We start from the raw sequence: 19,224 nt of genomic DNA, 5'->3' as shown, positions 1-19,224 counted from the left end.
TGAAATCCATTTCCACTTGGAGACAATACAGTATACACAAGTAATCTGAGGCAGTGAATACTATATTTCTCTAGAGATGAAAAGGATACATACGATAAACCACACCCTCGGCTGTTTTGCCCAGCTGGCTTCCCTCATAATGAACAGCATCTCAGCCAATCATCCGTGATGATTGCAGACTATGATCAAGAAAGTCTGTAGACAGCTAAATGTTGACAGTTATGTTTTTGACAAGATGTTACTTGACGGCAGTTATCGCAAAGTGTATGCGATATGTAACCTGTGAATGCTTACACGAGACTATAAACAAACATAACTGGAAATTTGAGATTTTTATGGTAAATCTTTTGTGTACATCAAATGGGTAGTGTTTTCAGCACTTCAAACAGTAAACTCAAATCCAGTGAGATAGAAACCAAAGCTGCATGTAAGACCATATGGGCAAGGCTTATAATTAGGTCCTTCTGTTGATCACCAGATTCACCACTGTATGTAACCAACAGCTTTAGGGAAACCTTATCTTGCTTTATATGTATTACCCAATGATGCTATCATCATTGGAGGTGACATCAAGTATGCAACAATTGATTGGGTTAATTAATTTTGTAAATTATGGGCATGTAAGACATCCTGCAAAACAATACTGGATGCTTTCTCTGAAGACAACTTTGAAGAGAGGATTCAGAAGCCCACTCAGACTTTTTGAGGATGCTCATATTGAAACTGGCATCAGTGAACATGAAGCAATTAAAGAAAAATTGATTACTGAAGTACAAAAGGCAATAAAAAGAAACAGAAAGATTTACATGCTCAGTAGACTATATAAATAGGCAGTAATGTCATATCTCAAAAGAGAAATTTGAAACCTTCAGCTTTAGACAGGGACATGTAAAGGAACTGTGGCTCAAGTTTGGAAGAATAGTTGACCTGATTGTTTCTATTTTGAACCTGCAGCTGAGTTAGACACTCTTATAATCATAATGTACTGTGAATATCTCAGATAAAAAACTGAGCTCAGTGGTTGGAAGAAAGCTCAGGTCATACCCATCTACAAGGGTAACAGAAATTATCCACAACATCATCATCCAGTATCCTTGGCATCCATTTGTTGTAGAATTGTAGAACATTTTGTAAGCTCAAGTGTAATGCTGTATCTTGACCAGGATGACGGTCTCCATGACAAACAGCATGAATTCTGAAAACATTGGTTATGTGAAACCCATCTTGGACATCCTGAAAGCCATGTACTAATGCATTTAGGTGGTTGCAGTGTTTATTGGTTTTTGAAAAGCTTTTGACCCAACTATACATCAATGTTCATTAATTAAAGTATGATCATTTAAGGTGTCAAATGGATTTTGTGACTGGTCTGAGAATTTCTTGATAAGAAAAACACTGCATGTTATCTTGGACCGAGAGACAGATGTGGCAGCAACTTCAAATCATGTATCAGAGAAGTGTGTTAGGACCCTTACTGAAAACATTATAATTAATGAGCTAGCTGAAGCTATTAATAGTAACCTCATAAGCAGACCACCCGTCAGTTGGATATTTGTAATTTTTACATTTATGGTACATGAGTTTCAGGATTTTAATATCAATTGCCAAAGCGTTTCAATGGGACTCAAAAAACTTCTTGAGAAATCGACTTCAGTTTTTAAGGAATTTTAATTCATTAAAGACAAGGCCATTTTCATGATGGGCCACATGGCTCACTTGATAACATTGGTAGTTGGGTAATCAATGGATCACTGGTTTGAATCTCCCTATGGTCTTTTTAATTTTTCTCTATTTAGTTCAAATATCTACATCATTTAAAAGTAAAGTTCATCAAATTGACACACACATCACTTGTTATGAAAAGTGCATGTCTTTTTTTTCTAATTACATGTCATGAAGATTGCAAATATAAATTCTTAATTGTTGATATTTTATAAACGATTGTTAATAAAGATTATTTAAATTAAAAAACATTACAAAATTATTAACAATCTTTTAAAAAATATCAATAATTAAGAATTTATTTTGGCAGTGAAAAACGCAAATTTTAAAAGTGATATGCATTAGAAACAAGATGATGTGCATTTTTCATAAAAAAAAGAATGATGATTAGATATGTGTTAATTAGCTCATATTTGCTGAATTTTGTATTTATATGATGTAGATATTAGAATTAAAAAAAAAAGGGCCGTAGTGAGACTCAAATGAGCAGTTCATTAATTACCATTCTGTGATGCTAATAAGGGAGCCACATGGCCTAATATGAAAGTTGCGTTAATGCACTGAAGTGCATTAAAGCTCCTCAGAAAGCTTCAAAGTTTATTTTCTCGAGAAGTGTTTAGAGTTGCACTGAACAGTTTTTGACAATTGAACTTCACATACCATAAACATAAAAAAATTACAAAAATCCAATAGCTGGTTGGTCTTCTTGTTAGACTTTCAGCAGATGATGCAGTTTTCTACTATGCTGTACTATCTGAAAAATTTCAGAATGTTGCAAACATTGGCAGTGGGGTTTTAATTGTTCAGAAATATAAAACTGTGCTGCTTAGAATAGGCAGAAATGTGATATTCTGTGGCTGTGATATCGGTGAGTTACATTTGGAATCAGTCAACTCATACAAAAACCTGGATATGACAATTTGTGCTTACAAATACACTGAATGATCACGTATCACTTTGGTTTTTTGATGTTACATTGAGAGAATGTATTAAGTCTGCAAAGAAGATTGTTTACAAAATATTTGTGTGACTTATCTTAAAATATTGCTCAAGCTTGTGGCTGTTGAACACACATAAAGGCGAGTAGCATGGATGGTCACAGACTTTTTTAACTCACAGGAGAGAGACACCAACTATCCTGCAAAATAAGCAACCAGTCACCTAATGCATTATTTGCAATAGGTATAGCCTTCTGAAGAAGGGCACGAAGTGTCCGAAACCAGCAAAGAAATTAAATTTCTTTTATGCAACTGGTTGCTTATTATTTCATTATATATGACTAAAATTGCTGAAGATGGATAAAATACTAATTATCCTGCCAAAAGCTATCCATGATGTTTCAAGAACCAGTATTAAGATGGCAATCTAGGAATGTACTACAGCCCCCTACACATTGCTCCTGTAATGAGTCGTTATTCTCGTGCTCAGTATGCGTGTGAAATAGAAAGATACCCTAAGTATGACTGTAGATGTAGATGGAAGATGTAGTAAGTGGCATTACCCTATGTGAATCATATACTTAAGAGCCAAAGAAACTGGTACATCTTCCTAATATCGTGTAGGCACCCCACCAGCGAACAGAAGTGCGACAACATGACATGGCATGGGCTTGACTAATGTTTGAAGTAGTGCTGGAGGGAACTGACACCATGAATCCTGCCGGGCTGGCCATAAATCCGTAAGAGTACGAGGAAGTGGAGATCTCTTCTGAACAGCATGTTGCAAGGCATCCCAGATATGGTCAATAACGTTCAAGCCTGGAGAGTTTGGTGGCCAGTTGAAGTGTTTAAACTCATAAGAGTGGTCCTGGAGCCACTATGTAACAATTCTGGATGTGTGGCGTGCCACAGTGTCCTGGTAGAATTGCCCAAGTCCGTTGAAATGCACAGTGGACATGAATGGATGCAGGTGATCAGACAGAATGCTTACGTAAGAGTCACCTGTCAGAGTCATAACTATACATATCAGGGGCCCCATATCACTCCAACTGCACGCACCCCACAAAATTACCAAGCCTCCACCAGCTTGAACAGTCCCCTATTGACATGCAGGGTCCATAGATTCATGAAGATCCCTCCATACCCATACACGTCCATATGCTCAATACAGTTTTAAACGAGACTTGGCTGACATGTTTCCAGTCATCAACAGTCCAATGTTGGTGATGACAGGCCCAGGAGAGGCGGAAAGCTTTGTGTCACGTAGTCATCAAGGGTATACAAGTGGGCCTTCGGCTCCGAAAGCCCATATCAATGTTGTTTCGTTGAATGGTTCGCACGCTGATACTTGTTGATGGCCGAGCATTGAAGTCTGCAGCAATTTGTGGAAGGGTTGCACTTCTGTCATGTTGAATGATTCTCTTCAGTCATCTTTGCTCCCGTACTTTTCTGGCCGCAGCGATGTCACAGATTTGATGTTTTGCTGGATTCCTGATAATCACGGTACTCTGGTGAAATGGTCATACGTGCAAATCCCCACTTCATCACTACTCAGAGGTGCTGTGTCCCATCGCTCATGTGCCAACTATAACACCACATTCAAACTCACTCAAATCTTGATAACCTGCTATTGTAGCAGCAGTAACCAACTGCGTCAGACACTTGTTGTCTTATATAGGCGTTGTCGACCGCAGCACCATATTCTGCCTGTTTGCATAATTCTGTATTGGAATACACATGCCTATACCAGTTTCTTTGGCACTTCAGTGTAAATAAATCCATAATGTGTAATTCCTCCCTCATGAACCCAGGAACTTGCTATGGTATTGGTGGCTTGCATGCCTCACAATACAGATAGCTGTACCATAGAGGGAACCGCTGTGGAAGGGTGTCTGGTGAGAGGCAAAACAAATGTGTGGTTTGTGTAGAGGGGCAGCTGGATGATTGACTGATCTGGCCTTGTAACATCAACCAGCTTTACCTTGCCCTGTTGGTACTGCAAGCAAGGGGAAACTGTAGCTGTAATTTTTCCCAAGGACTTGCAGCTGTATTGTATGGTTAAGTGATGATGGCATCCTCTTGGGTAAAATATTCCGGAGGTAAAATAGTTCCACATTAAGATCTCCAGGTGGGGACTATTCAGTAGGATGTCATCACCAGCACAAACTAAACTGGCATTCTATGGATCAGAATTTGAAATAGGGCAGGTAGGTTAGAAAATTTAAAAAGGGAAATGGGTAGTTTGAAGTTATAGTGGGAATTAGTGTAGTTAGGTGGTTGGAGGAACAGGACTTTTGGTCAGATGAGTACAGGGTCATAAAAACAAAATCAAATAGGGGTAATGAAGGAGCAGGAGTAATAATGAATAAAGAAGTAGGAATTTGGGTAAGCTACTATGGACAGCATAGTTAATGTACTGATGATCCAACATAGACACAAAGTAGACACCCGCGACAATAGTGCAAGTTTATATGCCAGCTAGCTCTGCAGATGAATAAGAGATTGAAACAATGTATAATGAGACAAAAGAAATTCAGATAGTTAAGGGAGAGAAAAATTTAATTGTTATGGGGGGGACTGGAATTTGATAACAGGCAAAGGAAGAGAGGAAAAATCGTAGAGGACTGTGGACAAGGGAGGGGGGGGGGGGGGGGGGAATGAAAAAGAAACCACCTAGTAGAAATTTGCACAGAGCACAGTTTAATCATCACTGTTGTTTGGTTTAAGAATCATTAAAGAAGTTTGTATATGCGGTAGAGACCTGGGGACACTGGAAGGTTTCAGATTGATTAGATAATGGTAAGACAGAGATTTTGGAACCATATTGTAAATTTTAAGACATTTCTAAGGGCAGATGTGGACTCTGACCTCAATTTAATGTTTATGAACTGTAGATTAAAACTGAAGAAGCTGCAAAAAGGTAGAAAATTAAGGGGTTGACACCTGGATACAATGAAGGAACCAAATGTTTTGAGAGTTTCAGAGTGAGCATTAGGCAGCAATTGACTGAAACAGGGGAAAGGAATACAGAGGAAGATGAATGGGTTGCTTTGAGAGATGAAATAGTGTATGCCTACAAGAAAGCATTGGATATCACTGACGGTATTCAATTTACTTGATGAAAGGAGAAAATATGAAATCGCAGCAAATGAAGTTGGTTAAAGGAAATACATATACCTAAAAATGAGACTGACAGAAGTTGCAAAATGGCTAAGCAGAGAAATGGCTAGAGGACAAATATAAGGATATAGAAGCATATACGTATAACTAGGGGAAAGACAGATACTCTCTATAGGAAAATTAAAGAGGCCTTGGGGAAGAAAGAGAAGCAGCTATATGAATATCGACAGCTCAGATGGAAAACCACTACAAAACAAAGAAGGGATATCTGAAAGGTTAAAGGAGCATATAGAGGAGCTACACAAGAGAAATGAAGGCAGTATTATAGAAAGGAAAGAGGATGTAAATGACAATGAAATGGGAGATATGGTACTGTGAGAATAATTTGACAGAGCACTGAAAGACCTAAGTCAAAACAAGGCCCTTGGAGTAGACAACATTCGATCAGAATTGCTGATATCTTTGGGATCGCCAGCCATGACAAAATTATTCCATCTGGTGTGCAAGATGTATGCGACAGGCAAAATACCCCCAGACCTCAAGAAGAATGTGATATTCCCAATTCCAAAGAAAGCAGGTGCTGACAGATGCGAATATTGCCAAACTACGAGTTTAATAAGTAATGATTGCAAAATACTGACACACACTGTTTACAAGAGAGTAGAAAAAGTGGTATAAGCCAGCCTCAGGGAAGTTCAGTTCGAATTCTGAAGAAATGTATGAACACACAGGGCAAGACTGACGTTACAACTTGTTTTAGAAGATAAATTAAGGAATGACAAATCTGTGTTTATAGCTTTTGTAGATTTGGGGAAAGCTTTTCATAATGTCAGCTGGAATACACTGTTCGAAATTCTGAAGGTAGCAGGAGTAAAATACCAGAGTGTAGCCTTGTCACAAATGAAACATGGACAATAAACAGTTCAGACAAGAAGACAACAGAAGCAATTGAAATGAGGTGCTTTCAGAAAAATTGGTGAGAAAATAAATGTGTGCCATAGCTCAACTAAAAGAAGGGATCAGTTGATAGACATCAATTTAATACTGGAGGAGTAAAAATTGTAGAGGAAGACCAAGATATGAATACAGTAAGCAGATTCTATAGGATGTAGGTTTTAGTGGTCATTTAGAAATGAAGAGGCTTGCACAGAGTAGAGTATCTCGGGGAGCCACATCAAACCAGTGTTTGGACCGAAGACCACAACAACAACAATAACAACAACAACAACAACACTTAATTTCCTCCATAAACTCTGTATAAAAGTATGTCAGTAATGTTCTGCTTTTACCATCATGGTGTTTTTTATTCTCAGATTACAAAAATATAAAGCTCAATAATGCCATTAACCAGAAAGTCATGATAAAATAATGGCATGCTTGTTAACATTAAATTTCTGTCTTTTGAGACTATGCCAAAGTTACTCATTGGCATTTATAGTGGTAGCTCTCTGCATACTGCTTCTTGGTACTGATTTAGGGGCAGTGATCATCATGCTATATGATCTGTAGGAGTCATGAAATATTATGCTATTCAAGTGCTTCATTAATTAATGTTGGATCATTCTTGTGATTTATTGCTCCAGAAATTCGACATTAATGCAGAACAAATATTATTGACTTATTTGCTTTCTCATGAAGTACTTGCACAAAGCTTTGTTGCAACAAAACAACTGTACTGGCAAAACAATAGTTATTGTTAATTAATGAAATGGAAGAATTTCTGCATGCCAATGGCACAACAGTTTATGTGTTATGTAGTACAAAGTACTTTTGTAATAATACAGATTTGCTATGGTACGTATTTGTGTAGTAATGATACCTGAAAAATCTTAAAACCTTTTAGCGGGTTTCTGTTCTGATATACTTTCCATGAAGTGCTTCACATGTCACCCTGATCTGTATACTTTAAATTCCAATTTCAGTGCCAGAATTTTCTTCGTTTATGTGAGTTGCTGCTACAATCCTGCAACAATTTGAAGAGTATTGTGTTGGTTACATCATCTCCACTTCAAGTGAATGAGCATACTAATCAGATGAAGTGGCTGCAGGATATTAGAACAAGTCTTCTGAAAGAGAATGTTGAACTTGTTGTACAGCTTTCTCCAACACTTCATGATCGACAGATTAGGTAAGTCTGTCATTGCATGTTACTTATCTTTCAGTCTTAGTAAAGTATGATATTCATGTAGTACTGATGCCTATCATTAGCAGTCATACTATCAGATGCAGAGAACTAGCTATGTCATATGTTATGTAATTTTTGAAGTACCTTGTATTTCCCTGCAATTACTTGTGAATCTGAGTTAGTAGCCTTAATTTCAGTTGACTAAAATATTTTTAGTTAATAATGTGCCTTCTTTTGTTATGTTTTCTCAGGAGGTTAATCACCCAGCATCTCTGTCATGCTAACTGATTCTTACGTCACTTCTTGATAGAACAACATAATAGTAAGTGAAAAGTACTACATTGCTACTGTTCTACAGGATTAATTTATTCAAGTTAACCAGTTTTTAGTTTACAAGGCCATCATCAGACCTTAACTAACTGTCATCACCAAATAAGTTGCAATGTTTATATACAACATTGGAAAAAATGTTACTGATCTAGATCGAGGCACAAACTTCCAATAAATGACATCTTTGACAATGCTTTGACTTTGCATTACCAGTGCATTGTCAAAGAGACATTTACTGGATGTTTGTGCCTCAGTCTAGTTCAGTAACATCTTTTCCAATATTTATGCAAACACTGCAACCTCTTTGGTGACAATAATGATCATGACCTTGTAAGATGAAAACCAGTTAACTTGACTAAATTAATCCTATAGACCATAAGCAATGTAGCATTTTTTTCTTTATCAACTTCTTTGTGTTCTCAAAGTCAAACAAGTGATTCCCATTTGGGTGTCTTCTATCAACAATGTATTTTTTTATGTCCTCAGTGAAATGCGGTACAACACTTTCCTAATGTGCTGATGTTTGCACTTGCAATGAACACCCTTGTTACATTATTCCTCTTTTTCTTCGATGGGTCCTCCTTTTCAGCATTTTGTGTCCAGTGCACCTTATCATGGTACTAGCTAACAGTTTAAAAACTAATCTGCTTTCATAAAGTGGGCTTCAAGTGTTGATAATGGTATACATGCTCTTTCCCACACCATTAATCCACTGATCCTGCAAAGAAAGAGAACCTTCAGGCATGCAGAAAGAGTCAAGATATGCATTCACAAAATAGGGTTGACTCTCAGAAACTTAATTTGTACAATGTATTAACAACAAAGATTCATTGTACCTCTTGTATTTGGACCTTACGCTAGGTTAATTTAACTTTGTAAATAAGAAGAGAAGCCACTAGCTCGAAAAAAAAAAAACTGCTGTTTATCCCCTTTGGCATTATTAAAAGAAAAATAGTTACCCACATCTTTAACAACCAGTGGTGCCCGATTATCAAGTGCTAATGTGCTATAGCTCACTGTAGATATCGCACTAAAATTTAGCCACTTCTCTTCGAATGCAAGCTGGAAATCACACTAAAATTATGCCATTTCTCTCCAAATATGTGTTGGTATGCACTCTCTCCTTGATAATTAGAAACCAGTGCCGAGAACGAAAATGATGATCAACTCGGAGAAGGGACACAGCTGTCTGTTTTTGACTACTCATGCTCTCATGTGACATCATTCCTTCCACATTGCTCACAGCAACAGGTCAGTATGTGTCTTTGACAGTGCATGTAACGTATTATGCAAGCATAGAGTATGAGGGATTTTTAAGGAGCAGTTGACATAATGTTGCTGTGGCCAAGTGGTCAAGTACACTGACTGGCAATCTGTCAATTTGAGTTCAATTCCTGCTGCTGCCACCATCATTTTTCTGTCCATGCCCCCCCCCCCCCCCCCCCCCTCTTTCTGTCACTTGCAATGTTAAACTTTTAATTATAAAAGTTAAATACATTTAAACAGTTCAATTTACATATTTAAAATTAATATATTCAATTTAGTTATGATTATTACTCTTCCAAGTCAAAAGACTATAGATGGTGATAAAAAAGCAAGTGTATGAGGAAATTTAATATAAAATTTTTTTCTGTAGATGGTCTGCTAAAGAGTCTCTTTTCCAGTAGATTTTTGGAGGAGAAAGTGATATTTAAAGAGTTACATAGATCTACTCCAACAGGAAGACCTGGGATGAGGCTCATTGATTTGGCTCAAACTATGTAAATAGAAGCAGATGCACCTTTCAAGTTCCTAGATATTTCGCCTGAGTGGGTCATAGGAAGAGGTAAAATGCTCTCTAAAGATTTATGCCTAGAGTATTGGGGATTGTTGAGCACAGTTCATGTATCGTGCACACCACCTGGCAATTGGTCAGCTCGGGTTTGATGCCAGCTGCTACCATCACATTTTTATTTTATGTTATTTTTTCCTAGCAGTGTTAAATGATTAATTACAAAATCATTCTTCCTGCACTCCGTTTGGGAATGGAACGGGAAGAAATCCTAATAACTGATACAGTGAGACATAACCTCTGCCATGGACTTCACAGTCATTTGCAGAATATAGATGTAAAAGGAAAGGAAAAGGAAACCCCAAGACCAGGCCCTGAAGATCGTGAATAGTTGACCGGCCACCATGTCATCTGCAGTCATGATTGGATGCAGTATGGAGGAGCATTGGGTCAACACACCATACTCCTATCCCTTGTCTACATTCCGACCTCAGAGCCACTACCTCTCAGTCAGTTTGCATAAAAGAAGAAAATCAAATATTTTTTAGTTACTTTAACCTAAATTGTTACAATTCGAGCTTGATATGTGCATTTAAAAATTAAATCCACTCTTCTTGTTTCAATTTGCATGAAAAGATCAGTAATTTTCTTCTTGATCTCTGGAAGACAACTAAGGAAATTTCTCTCCATGGAAAACATTGCAAGTGCAGTTAGTCCTTCTTAATTCATAAAGTTTCTTAGAAAAGTTTTTATTCTTTTCAGTGCTGAAAAGCAATGTTCTGCATCTGATGTAGTCATGGCAACTGTCAAGAGGATTGTCTCAGTTTCATAGACCCACTAAGAACATCATATAGATTATTTTTGAAGATAAATTTCAGCAGTTTGATTAATTTGCATACCAGGAATATTATACCTACAGCAGAATACTTTTAGTGCAGTTCACGCTTTTCTTTGTCAGTCACGATTTATGCTTCACTGGTCAGTACTATGTCATCTGTAGGTTTTTTTAAAAAAAAAAAAAAAAAAAACTAGTCAAACTTTTCTTGTTTAACAACTTAGGAGCTAAAATGTGTTTAGTGGATGAATATCGGTTCATTGTATCAGCACGTATATAACTGCACACTAGCTTCTGGCTTGAGTATCTTTGAAGGATTCTCACAGCACTTTGAATTTATCATCATCATCATCATTTAAGACTGATTATGCCTTTCAGCGTTCAGTCTGGAGCATAGTCCCCTTTATAAAATTCCTCCATGATCCCCTATTCTGTGCTAACATTGGTGCCTCTTCTGATGTTAAGCCTATTACTTCAAAATCATTCTTAACCGCATCCAGGTACCTTCTCCTTGGTCTGCCCCGATTCCTCCTACCCTCTACTGCTGAACCCATGAGTCTCTTCGGTAACCTTGCTTCTCCTATGCATGTAACATGACCCCACCATCTAAGCCTGTTCGCCCTGACTGCTACATCTATAGAGTTCACTCCCAGTTTTTCTTTGATTTCCTCATTGTGGACACCCTCCTGCCATTGTTCCCATCTACTAGTACCTGCAATCATCCTAGCTACTTTCATATCCGTTACCTCAACCTTATTGATAAGGTACCCTGAATACACCCAGCTTTCGCTCCCATACAACAAAGTTGGTCGAAAGATTGAATGGTGCACGGATAACTTAGGCTTGGTACTGACTTCCTTCTTGCAGAAGAGAGTAGATCGTAGCTGAGCACTCACTGCATAGCTTTGCTGCACCTTGCTTCCAGTTCTTTCACTATGTTGCCATCCTGTGAGAATATGCATCCTAAGTACTTGAAGCTGCCCACCTGTTCTAACTTTGTTCCTCCTATTTGGCACTCAATCCGTTTATATTTCTTTCCCACTGACATTACTTTTGTTTTGGAGATGCTAATCTTCATACCATAGTCCTTACATTTCTGATCTAGCTCTGAAATATTACTTTGCAAACTTTCAATCGAATCTGCCATCACAACTAAGTCATCCGCATATGCAAGACTGCTTATTTTGTGTTCACACATCTTAATCTCACCCAGCCAGTCTATTGTTTTCAACATATGATCCATATATAATATGAACAACAGTGGAGACAGGTTGCAGCCTTGCCTTACCCCTGAAACTACTCTGAACTGTGAACTCAATTTACCGTCAACTCTAACTGCTGCCTGACTATCCATGTAAAGACCTTTAATTGCTTGCAAAAGTTTACGTCCTATTCCATAATCTCGTAGAACAGACAATAACTTCCTCCTAGGAACCCGATCATATGCCTTTTCTAGATCTATAAAGCATAGATACAATTCCCTATTCCATTCATAACACTTCTCCATTATTTGCCGTAAGCTAAAGATCTGGTCCTGACAACCTCAAGAGGCCTAAACCCACACTGATTTTCATCCAATTGGTCCTCAACTAGTACTCGCACTTTCCTTTCAACAATACCTGAGAAGATTTTACCCACAACGCTGATTAAAGAGATACCTCTGTAGTTGTTTCAATCTTTTCTGTTTCCATGTTTAAAGATTGGTGTGATTACTGCTTTTATCCAGTCTGATGGAACCTGTCCCGACTCCCAGGCCATTTCAATTATCCTGTGTAGCCATTTAAGACCTGACATTCCACTGTATTTGATGAGTTCCGACTTAATTTCATCCACCCCAGCTGCTTTATTGCACTGCAATCTATTGACCATTTTCACCACTTCCTCAAATGTGATCCTATTTCCATCCTCATTCCTATCCCATTGTACATCGAAATCTGAAAAATTACTGATTGTATTTTCACCTACATTGAGCAACTCTTCAAAATATTCCCTCCATCTGCCCAAGGAATCCACAGGATTCACAAGCAGTTTTCCTGACCTGTCCAAAATACTTGTCATTTCCTTCTTACCTCCCTTTCGAAGACTGCTAATTACACTCCAGAATGGTTTTCCAGCAGCTTGACCCAAAGTCTCCAACCTGTTTCCAAAGTCTTCCCAAGGTTTCTTCTTGGATGCTGCAGTTATCTGTTTGGCTTTGTTTCTTTCTTCAACATAACTTTCTCTGTCTACCTGAGTTCTAGTATGTAGCCATTTTTGATACGCCTTCTTTTTCCTTTTACAGGCTGCCTTGACTGTGTCATTCCACCAAGCTGTTTGCTTCATCCTACCTTTACACACTGCTGTTCCAAGACATTCTTTAGCCACTTCTAGTACTGTGTCCCTGTACCTTGTCCATTCCTTTTCCAATGACTGTAATTGACTACATTCAACTAGCAGGTACCTTTCTGAGATCATTGTTATGTACTTGTGCCTGATTTCCTTATCCTGAAGTTTCTCCAATCTTATCCTCCTACATATGGACCTGACCTCCTGCACTTTTGGCCTCACAATACCAATTTCGCTGCAGATTAAATAATGATCAGTGTCATCCAAGAATCCCCTGAATACAAGTGTGTCCCTCACAGCCTTCCTGAATTCCTGATCTGTTATTATATAGTCAATGACAGATCTGGTTCCCCTGCCTTCCCAAGTATACCGGTGAATGTTCTTATGTTTAAAAAAGGAGTTTGTGATTACTAAGCCCATACTGGCATAGAAATCCAAGAGTTGTTTCCCATTCCTGTTGGCCTCCATATCCTCTCCAAATTTACCCATAACCTTTTCATACCCTTCTGTTCGATTCCAATCCTGGCATTAAAATCACCCATGAGCAGAACACTGTCCTTGTCCTTTACTCTAACAACTACATCACTGAGCGCATCATAAAAACTATCCATCTTATCTTGATCTGTCCCTTCACAATGCGAATATACTGACACAATCCTAATTTTCTTGCTAGACACTGTCAAATCTATCCACACCAGTCGTTCGTTTACATACCTTATTGCAACTACGCTGGGTTCCATTTCTTTCCTGATGTAAAGCCCTACACCCCATTGTGCTATTCCTGCTTTGACTCCTGACAAGTAGACCTTGTATTCTCCCACTTCCTCTTCTTTCTCATCCCTTACCCGAATGTCACTAACAGTTAAAACATCCAGCCCCATCTTACTTGCAGCCTCTGCCAGCTCTACCTTCTTCCCAGAGTAGCCTCCATTGATATTAATAGCTCCCCATCTCATTACCATTTGTTTGCCAAGTCGTATCTTAGGAGTCCCTGGTTTGTCAGTTAGAGGTGGGACTCCGTCACCTCCAAAGGTCCGAGGCATTTTGCTCTGATTGTTGCCAGCATCATATTTAAAGTACCAGGGAAGCAGGTTGCTAGCCTTACTTGCCCCGAGTCCCATTGAGTTTTACCCCTAACGGTTGAGGGACTAACCGGTGGATTTGGTAGTCTTTGCCGTATGAGCACAAAGGTGACCATAACTCAGAATATGTCTGAGATGCCCAGCCTTATTGCAAAGTAACTGGTATCCCGACTGTCGGGACCACTTACTTGGCCACTCATACGTTGCCCATGGTTCATGAACTAGGACATGACTAAAGGAAACCACACCATGAACACCATTGAATTTATTAATTCTGAAATAATAGTTTTGAAATTTGTTACATATTTATTAATTGAAAACACTAATTTCTTGAGACTGCATTTGATTGTAAATTATTTCAACACAGTCTGTTACAAAAGCTCCAAACAAAACTTGAAATCATCATTAATCAGGTGTTTTAAAATTCCTGTTACTTCTGTAGTGGTTTGATCTGCATTTGATGTTGACTGAATTTCAGTAAGTCAGGTTTCTTTTTTTTTTTTTTTTTTTTTTTTTTTTTTTTTTTTTTTTTTTTTTTTTTTTTTTTTTTTTAAGTTTACCAATTTTCATGAAGTCTGGTTATGGTCCATATGTTTCAGCTTTACCTTGTAGAAGCTGGATGTGGAATGTTGATGTCTATGTATTTCTTAAGAAGAATGTTCGAATAGCCAGTGTGTTACAGGAAATTATTCTTGTGTTACGTCATGTAATACCTGATGCATATCTCATTATTAAATTGTGCATAACAGTTGGGTGAAATGTGCATTACTATAAACTACTTTTATTTTTACTTCAACTCCTGTTCTTTGCCTTTTGTGACATTTGCGCAACCAAAGATGTCTGAGCTATCAGTTTGTGTTCTTTCCTTGAAGGATCATGTCCAGTTGTTCAAAAATAAGTTATGATATGACGTCTACAGTTTTATGTTCTAGAACAAAGAGTCCCAAAAAATGCTCAGATATTTCCCCACTCAGTACATACCATAGAATAAGGATCATTTGAGTATGTTCTGAAACATCTGTTGTCATTACGAATGACAGATACAAAGGACACTTTTCTAATTTCCATCCTTATCTCCTCCTGGTATATTTGTAAGAGGTGGTGAAATATCCAGTTCTGAATGGTGTTAGAAACACCTTGGAAGACTGCACCGATTTATAAATAATTCTTCAAATCTGAATCTAAGTTAAATGGCTTCACTGAATAGTTGGTTTCACCATGTCCAGTTAAGGGAATTTTGAAGTTTCCACAAAAGAAAATGCAATATATTATTTTGCAAAAAAATTCACAGTATTTTTTAACATTTATATTATTCTCATTGATTGATAGCCTATATGTCTCACTAAGTTTCTCCTGAATACATTCATTTCCTAAAAGTGACAGTGAAACTACATTACCAGCATACTTATTACAGTGTGCTTTCAGTTGCCTGAGTTTTCATTTGTGTGTGTGAGTTCCATTTGTGAGGGTGTGTGCATGTGTGTGTCTGTTGTCTGTTGTTGACGAAGGCCCTATGTCCAAAAGCTTTAATTGTGAGAGTCTTTTTGTTGTGCCTATCTGCAACTCAGCATCTCCACTATATGGTGAGTGGCGACTTTCCTTTTCATAATATTTTTATTTGACGTCTCATGCATTTCATTTTTTTCTTTCTTTTTATTTATATTTCTAAAACTGTGTTTTATCTGTGTTATATCATCTCCAAATAGTAGACATGGAAAGAAAAACAATTTTCACAGCTACAAAGTCAACTTTCCGATTGGTTGTTGTTGTTGTTGTTGTTGTTGTTGTTGTTGTTGTGGTCTTCAGTCCTGAGACTGGTTTGATGCAGCTCTCCATGCTACCCTATCCTGTGCAAGCTTCCGATTGGTAACATTCAGAATTAAAGCTATGAATATATTTCTTATTGTTGCTTATGTGTGACTGAGATGTTAGAATATCAGATGTTGGGTGACCTCTCTTTCTTAGTTGTAACTTTCTTGTGGTGAGACAGCTGTGGAAACCTAATGTGTTGAAGTTCACTTACAGCCACAGAACTTATTTATTAGGGATGCAAGACCATAGTTAAAGTTTTCTATAAAACAAAAGAACTGAAAAATGAATCAAATAGCTGGAAGCTGGATAATAATCTTATTCTACCTGTTATCACATTCAACAATATGGTACACAGTTCTTAAGCCCAACACAAGTGGAATAAATAAAAAGGAATGACCTTTCCCCAGCAGTCAGCATGCCTGATCGGGAATGCACAAGCAACAATGCTCTCACCTATTTGCAGCCTCGAGTGCTGCTTCCTATCTGCATAAGTGCACAACAGCCAAACACAACGCCACTGGAATTGTGAAGTACACAGTTCTGTGTAAAGATTTTTGTATCTTTTTCATTAACTGGGAGATTATAAGAGTATATTAAACTGGCATAAAGAAAGAATTAAAGGAAGAAGGAGTCATTATATTAATGTTATCAACACAATCAAGTGGAAGTGGGGGTGATATATAAACACACACACACACACACACGTTTTTATTAAATACAGGTAATGGTTGTCAAACAATGGAACGTCCAGGATGGAATAACAGTAATATTACAAAAGGCTGGGTCGCTACTCACTACAAAGAGGAGGTGCTGAGTCGCAGGCAGGTACAATGAAAAGACTAAACATTTAAGCTTTCAGGTAAGAAAGAGTCCTCCTTCTAAAATAGAAAACACACCCATTATCACTCTCTCCAGCCACTGTGATCCAACTACAGACTGCAGCCACATCTGATGTGAACAGGAATCTCACCGGATTTCTGCTGTCATCAGATGCTGTTGTAGTCCACAGCAGGGCCACAGTGGCTGGATAAGTAGCTATGTGTGTGAAGTTGTGCTTTTGTGAATGTGTGTGTGGATTCTATTTTTAAAGAATGACTCTCTTGTCCAATAACTTGAATGTCTAGTCTTTCCATTGTGCCTGTATGCAACTCAGTGTCCCTGCTATGTGATACGGTTTACATTTATTGATTGTGTGTGGAATCATTGTACACATAAAACACAAACTTGAGCACTGACACAGATAGGATAACTATAAAAAAACATGAAACTGATAATATGCTGTTACAAGAATAATTATTTAGTAAGATATTCTTTTGTGTTCTTATTGTTAGTTATTAATGACTTTCTGGACTCAGATCCTCAGTGGCCCAAACCCACTGTGTAACGCAGAGTTAATAGCAACCCGTTCCGCAATCCTTGGTTGCATGCTCTAAACTCCCCGGCATCCAGGACTCTCTCAAACATGTCATGCAAGTCACAAGTACTAATTCCCCAAATGAATTAATTACATATTCATCAATTCCTTTTTCTAACACACCTATGTACTCTACAAACTTTGGGAAGCCTTACTCAGTTGTGCACAACTATGGCATCTTAGTGGCAGTACTTGTGACACATTTTGTTTGTCTGATTCTGTTCCATTACATAATTTTTGTAAATAAAAATGGTAATGCTTGCTTCATCACTACATTTGAGTCACTCTATTGAAGTAACTTCTCTTTCTGCTTGGAATGATAGTGCAGCAAGCTACACTACGTGATCAAAAGTATCCAGAGACCTAGCTGAACATGACTTACATAAGTTTGTGGCACCCTCCATCAGTAATGCTGAAATTCAATATGGTGTTGGCCCACCCTTAGCCTTGCTGACAGCTTCCACTCTTGCAGGCATATGTTCAGTCAGGTGCTGGAAGGTTTCTTGGGGAATGGCAGCCCATTCTTCATGGAGTGCTGCACTGAGGAGAGGTATTGATGTTGGTCGTTGAGGCCTTGCATGAAGTCGGCATTCCAAAACATCCCAAAGGTGTTCTGTAGGATTCAGGTCAGTATTCTGCCCAGGCCAGTCCATTACAGGGATGTTATTGTCGTGTAACTACTCTGCCACAGGTCGTGCATTACAAAAAGGTGCTCAATCGTGTTGAAAGATGTGATCACCATCCCCAGATTGCTCTTCAACAGTGGGAAGCAAGAAGGTGCTTAAAACATCAATGTAGGCCTGTGCTGTGATAGTGCCGTGCAAAACAACAAGGGGTGCAAGCTGCCTCCATGAAAAACACGACCACACCATAACACCACCGCCTCCAAATTTTACTGTTGGCACTTCACACACAGGCAGATGACGTTCATCGGGTGTTGATCATACCCACACCCTGCCATCGGGTCACCACATTGTGTGCCATGATTCGTCACTCCACATAATGTTTTTCCACTGTTCAATCGTCCTATGTTTACACTCCTTACACCAAGCGAGGCGGCGTTTGGCATTTACCGGCATGATGTGTGGCTTACAAGCAGCTGCTCGACGATGAAATCCGTTTCCTCACCTCCTGTCTCACTGTCATAGTAATTGCAGTGGATCCTGATGCAGTTTGGAATTCCTGTGTGATGGTCTGGATAGATGTCTGCCTATTACACATTATGACACTCTTCAACTGTTGGCGGTCTCTGTCAGTCAACAGACGAGGTTGGCCTCTATGTTTTTGTGCTGTACGTCTCCTTGACATTCCCACTTCACTATCACATCAGAAACAGTGGACCTAGAGATGTTTATGAGTGTGAAAATCTTGCTGAGAGATGTATGACACAAGTGTCACCTAATCACCTGACCATGTTTGAAGACCATGAGTTCAGCGGAGCGCCCCATTCTGCTCTCTCATAGTGTCTAATGACTACTGAGATCACTGATATGGAGTACCTGGCAGTAGGTGGCAGCAAAAAGCACCTAGCATGAAAAACTTATGTTTTGGGGGGTGTCCAGCTACTTTTGATCACTTAGTGTATGTAGAAGTGTTTCTGTGAAGTTTGGAAAATGGGAAAGAGGTGTTAGCAGAAGAGAACCTGTGAATTTCAGTCACTCACGAATTGAGCTTGCATAGCTCGGTCAGTAAGAATATTGTCCATGAAACAAGGGTTCAAGGTTCAAGCCCCAGTCTGTCACACAGTTTT

The 19,224-nt window shown here is 38.5% G+C and overlaps 1 protein-coding gene across 6 annotated transcripts in view; it reads left to right on the top strand.

Annotated features, from left to right (window-relative positions):
- LOC126412863 (MIT domain-containing protein 1-like) overlaps positions 1-19,224 on the top strand; it is a 123,138-nt gene that overhangs the window by 63,005 nt on the left and 40,909 nt on the right. For all 6 annotated transcript variants that reach the window (XM_050082730.1, XM_050082728.1, XM_050082733.1 and 3 more), the window contains one exon: positions 7,703-7,908. In XM_050082730.1, the coding sequence (XP_049938687.1) occupies positions 7,703-7,908 (206 nt within the window). The remainder of the gene's footprint in view (positions 1-7,702; positions 7,909-19,224) is intronic.

The sequence above is a fragment of the Schistocerca serialis genome, chromosome 7, assembly GCF_023864345.2.
Source record: "Schistocerca serialis cubense isolate TAMUIC-IGC-003099 chromosome 7, iqSchSeri2.2, whole genome shotgun sequence".
NCBI lineage: Eukaryota > Metazoa > Arthropoda > Insecta > Orthoptera > Acrididae > Schistocerca > Schistocerca serialis.
This window is presented reverse-complemented; position numbering and strand designations above follow the sequence as displayed.